This window comes from Rutidosis leptorrhynchoides, chromosome 1 (genome assembly GCF_046630445.1).
Source record: "Rutidosis leptorrhynchoides isolate AG116_Rl617_1_P2 chromosome 1, CSIRO_AGI_Rlap_v1, whole genome shotgun sequence".
NCBI lineage: Eukaryota > Viridiplantae > Streptophyta > Magnoliopsida > Asterales > Asteraceae > Rutidosis > Rutidosis leptorrhynchoides.
The window spans coordinates 249,350,597-249,355,923 of NC_092333.1; the positions used below are offsets into that span (position 1 = coordinate 249,350,597).

Sequence of the window (5,327 nt, forward strand, 5' to 3'; positions counted from 1 at the left end):
TGGGCCTTTGCAATCCAGTTCAGATAATTGGGCCTTTTGTGCCCGGTTATGCTAATTGGGCTTGACGCCACGTTTAGGCTTACTGGGCCTTTCGGGCCTGCTTCAGCTATTTAGGCCCTGTTCGGATCCAGTGTTCTTTTGATTGCATCAATTTATTATTCATTGCAATTACAATAATTTTTAATTTTTAAATTACAAAACAAATATTAAATATAAATTATAATATTGATCACCACATGATTACATTTATAGTAAGTTATATTGTTTCAATAATAATAAAATCACGACAGGACAAATCATTGTTTCAAACACACCAACACATACATCGTATCAACAAATTTTTTCAAACACAAACATTCATTAATAAACCGGCTCACATTAACAAACACAAAAACTCTTCAACCCTTCACCATCCAATCTTGATCAATCCTCACGTACCAACTACAAATTAAATCATCCATGTATAAGCATAAAGGTGCACATTATAAAAATTAATCTTAATTATTACAAATTTAACAAGGACATACCTCGATTACCTGAGCAGGCCAAGCAATAGACGTACCAGTGATGTCATGAATGCATTTCAAATAATCATATGGCCTAAACAAAGCTTCATCTTTTTTAATGGCCACCTGAACGTGGACCTCACACCAACCATGTCCAATTTCTGTTCCATTAAGAACCGTATTTGGATCAACGCTCCTCAACCTTCCTATTGCTACCTTCTCGAAGTTAATGCTTTTTACATAAACTTCCTTATCGACATAAAATTTAGTTGTCAAAAAAACATTTATGAACGCTAAAAGGGTAGAAAAAACAGTAAGCTATTAAATTGAAACATACCCATAAACGGTGATCACCCGAACCATTAGCATGAACACACGAATCATCATTCTGAGCACCCGGACCATTGTTCTTCTCGGCTTTTAACCTTGCATTTTCTTCTTCAAGTTGTGCATTTCTAGACATCAGCTGAGCATTTGCTTTGCTAACAGCTAATCGACTAGGTCCTGCACCCCATAAATGATTGGCGCGAACACCAAGTCCGTACATTTCTGTAGTACCATTTTTAGCTTTACCCATTACCGTGGAAAAAACATCATCTGGTCCAGGTGCATCAGTTGCACCATCACCGAGTTTCTCGGTTAGGTCTTTCATTTTTTTCCTGCATAAAAGAGAGAGTAAATCGTTGATATTTGATTCAATAATATGACCAGTATATATACAGGAGATGGCATCGATATACATGGAAAATTTCCAACTAATTTGTGAGCTATACAAAGGATAACTATCATATTATAATTCTACTCTGATATTCGATATATGCAATGCCCAATCACAGTATAGCCCAATCACAGTATATGAAATGCTTACCCTTGTAACTAATTAAATTAAAGATATGGTTAGTAGTTATTTTCTTTTATCTCCTACCTAAAAGTATACTTTAAATGAAATAAAAACCTCACAAGTGGTTTATGGTGATTAACATATATATAAATATACATCTACTGATATCATGTGTAGGATATATTTGATCTACTTTTGTAAAATTACTTACAAAGACACGAGCAGCTTCACCTTCACCAATTTTGTAACATTCCTTAAACATATCCACCCTAGTTAGCTCTCTTCCCAACTTCACCTACAATGAGTAAAACCAAGGTAACTATTAATGATGTATATTCAAAAGCTATACGTACTATATAAATAATTCCCCATGATATATTACATTCAGTACTTCACGAATTCTTGCAAAACTTTTTTCCCCCGTCATTTGTGACAACTTCTTTGTAGCCCTATTGTCTTTGTTTTTTCCTGTCATCTCCTGAACAAGAAAAGAGTGGTCAGTATTCGAGGAGATCAAATCACGATGGTTAGTCTATCTACATGAAAGTGTAAGAATATATCATACCATCACATCATCTCTGGTCCAATATTCAAGAAGTCTTCTCCAGTGTCTTTTGGTTAGTTGTAGAGGTGGTGACTTTAATAGCTCCTCCATTGATTTAGACGGGTCAAAGCAACAATCCTTAACTCTCGACCTCCAATTTTTCGTCTTGCGCCCATATGATTGGAGTATCCACGAATTAGCAGTTGGTGAGAAATCAAACTTTGTCTACAAATTATAAAAAAAAAATATAAATCACATGCATGAGAACAAAAAAAAAAAAAACATATTATCACACGGATTTTCAAATATGTACCCTTAAGAACTTCAGCAACTTATCCTTCTTTTCGGGTTTAACTTTGTTCCACGGTCTATAAATTGGACAATACTGGTAACTCCGCGATAAGTGACCAAGAAAATGGATAAATTGACTACTGTTTGCACCAATTGTCTGGCCATGTTCATTAACAGTAATAGGAAGTCGAACATGTGGCTTTTGCATATAAATCTACCGCATAAGAGTCGGTCCTCTCGGCTGATTATCTACAAAATATGTGCACTTGATTTACAACTGATACACTAAACAAGAAACAATATAAATCAAATAAACAAACTAAATTAGAAAAAAGAAAAAATAACCTGGTTCAGTTTCTTCATTCACACGTGAACCTTCTTCAGGTTGTTCATGTAGTACTTCAGTTAGTTGCACTTCAGTTTGTTGTAGTTCACCTAGTTGACGATGCTCTTCAAAATCTTCATCATAGCTTTTGTAATTATCGTATTCTTCATTTTGTCGTTGGGCATCATCCTCGGGCTCTGTATCTTCATCTTGTAGTTGAAGACGACCCAGACCTCTACCTTCTTCTTGGCTGACTCGTTGAACTTTACTTTTACTTAACCCCGGCCTTTTATCACTTACATGGCCCTTTTGAGACTTGGATTTTGAGGATGATTCTTTGGAGACATGAGGTGCACTAACTCGTTTTTTGATGGTATTGGGTGCAACGAACTGGCGTTTTCTCATGGTATTAGCCTCAACCTATTGAGAGGATCTAAGTGAAGACTTTTTGATTCCTTCAATTGCCATAATCTACAAGAATGTAAAGAATAATAATGAGCAATTATATCAATTAACGCAACAGAGTTATAAACAATTTTATATACAGAGTAGTTAGGAACAATTCTTGTGAAAAAAGATATACATTTTGGTGAAAAAATATATACAGTTCTTGTGAAAAAGATACATGTGTTCGATCTTGTGAAAAAAGAGATCTGTGTTCTTTGAGAATTAGTTAACTATTCTTTAAATTCGTGAAAAAGAGATAAGTGAGTTGTTCAAAAACCTTTTAACTAGCTAACCCCAATTTGATTTGGCGCACACACTAGTGTTGATCCATCCACACCAAAACAATCTAAATTACCTATTTTACCCTTGTAAATAGTACATTGACTTACTAGTAGTTTAAGGGTAAAATAGGAAGTTTGTATTATTTTAGAGTGGATGGATCATATGCTAGTGTGGAAAGATCACCTCCCAAATTTTGGAGGTGAAATTTGAATTTACCCAAATTTGGGAGGTGATGCTTGAATTTACGATCAGGTTCAAAATTTGGGTCCGAAATTTGTGATATTTGGCGGTTTCTTTTGAGAGGGTAAGTTTTGGTGAAAATTAATTGAGGCCGTATAACTTCTCTATTATCTAGCTATTACTGGTAATTAATTTATAAACTTTGTAGAATAAATGTACACGAAATTAATTTAATTATTCATAAAATGTATTTTTTTAATATATCATAATTTATCATAATTTAACATCGTTTATCGTAATTTAACATTGTATTATTTTAGGGTTTGGAGGTGAAATTCGAATTTGCCCAAATTTGGGAGGTGCATGGTTTAGGCTTTAGGGTTTAATGTTTAGGGTTCATGCATATGGTATAATGTTCAGGGTATATGGTTTATGGTATAGGGTTTTAGGTATAGGTAGGGTTTAGGGTTGGTATAGGGTTTATGGTATAGGGTTTGTGGTTTAATGTGTAGGGTTTGGTTTTGGGTGGTGTGCCTAAAAGTTGGTGGTGTACGGATCATCACCCTTATGGTTTAGGGTATAGGGCTTATGGTACATGGTTTAGTGTTTATGGTATAAGATTTAGGGTATAGGGTTTAGAGTTTTTGGTTTAGGGTTAGGGTTTAGGGTTAGGGTTTATAGGGTTTATGATTTAATGTTTGGGGTTCAGGGTTTAGGGTTTAGAGTTTATAAACCCTAAACCCTAAACCCTATACAATATACCGTAAACATACACATTAAATCATAAACACTTAATCCTAAACCTGATACCCTAAATCCTATATCCTATATACCATAAACATTAAACCATGTACCCTAACCCTATACCTGTACGGATCATCACCCTTATGGTTTAGGGTATAGGGTTTAGGGTACATGGTTAACTGTTTATGGTATAAGATTTAGGGTATAAGCTTTAGAGTTTTTGGTTTAGGGTTAGGGTTTAGGGTTAAGTGTCTATGATTTAATGTTTGGGGTTCAGGGTTTAGCGTTTAGGGTTTATAAACCCTAAACCCTAAACCCAGAACCTCAAACATTAAATCATAGATACTTAACCCTAAATCCTAAACCCTAAACCCTAAACCCTATACCATATACCGTAAACATACACATTAAATCATAAACACTTAATCCTAAACCCGATACCCTAAATCCTATATCATATATATACCATAAACATTAAACCATGAACCCTAACCCTATACCTGTATGGATCATCACCCTTATGGTTTAGGGTATAGGGTTTAGGGTACATGGTTTAGTGTTTATGGTATAAGATTTAGGGTATAGGGTTTAGAGTTTTTGGTTTAGGGTTAGGGTTTAGGGTTAAGTGTCTATGATTTAATCTTTGGGGTTCAGGGTTTAGGGTTTAGGGTTTATAAACCCTAAACCCTAAAGCCTAGATCCTAAACCCTAAACCCTAAACCCTAAACAGTAAATCATAGACACTAAACCCTAAACCCTATACCATATACCGTAAACGTACACATTAAATCATAAACACTTAATCCTAAACCCGATACCCTAAATCCTATATCCTATATACCATAAACATTAAACCATATATGTACCCTAACCCTATACCTGTACGGATCATCACCCTAGCTTATGGTTTAGGGTATAGGGTTTAGGGTACATGGTTTAGTGTTTATGGTATAAGATTTAGGGTATAGGGTTTAGAGTTATTGGTTTAGGGTTAGGGTTTAGGGTTTATGATTTAATGTTTGGGGTTCAGGGTTTAGGGTTTATAAACCCTAAACCCTAAACCATAAACCCTAAACCCTAAGCCCTAAACCATAAACCCTAAACCCTAAACCCTGAACATTAAATCATAGACACTTATCCTTAAACCCTAAACCCTAAACCCTAAAC

At 34.9% G+C, this 5,327-nt stretch overlaps 1 protein-coding gene across 1 annotated transcript; it reads right to left on the minus strand.

Moving 5' to 3' along the window:
* Positions 1 to 423: 423 nt before the first annotated feature.
* LOC139896611 (uncharacterized) lies at positions 424 to 2,390 on the minus strand. The gene is made up of 8 exons (XM_071879262.1): positions 2,205 to 2,390; positions 1,913 to 2,116; positions 1,730 to 1,825; positions 1,559 to 1,642; positions 1,375 to 1,382; positions 844 to 1,165; positions 537 to 755; positions 424 to 441 (listed from the first exon to the last, which is right to left on the minus strand). The coding sequence occupies exons 1-8, from the start codon at positions 2,388 to 2,390 to the stop codon at positions 424 to 426; spliced, it is 1,137 nt and encodes a 378-aa protein (XP_071735363.1).
* Positions 2,391 to 5,327: the final 2,937 nt, after the last annotated feature.

What these genes read in the sequence shown, in the direction of transcription:
- LOC139896611 (XM_071879262.1), bottom strand. Translation starts at nt 2,390, where the DNA reads ATGCAAAAGCCACATGTTCGACTTCCTATTACTGTTAATGAACATGGC. An exon ending in GGACCAGAGATGATGTGATG is followed by an intron (nt 1,826 to 1,912) that starts GTATGATATATT and finishes TTTCTTGTTCAG; the next exon opens with GAGATGACAGGAAAAAACAA. An exon ending in GAATTCGTGAAGTACTGAAT is followed by an intron (nt 1,643 to 1,729) that starts GTAATATATCAT and finishes TACTCATTGTAG; the next exon opens with GTGAAGTTGGGAAGAGAGCT.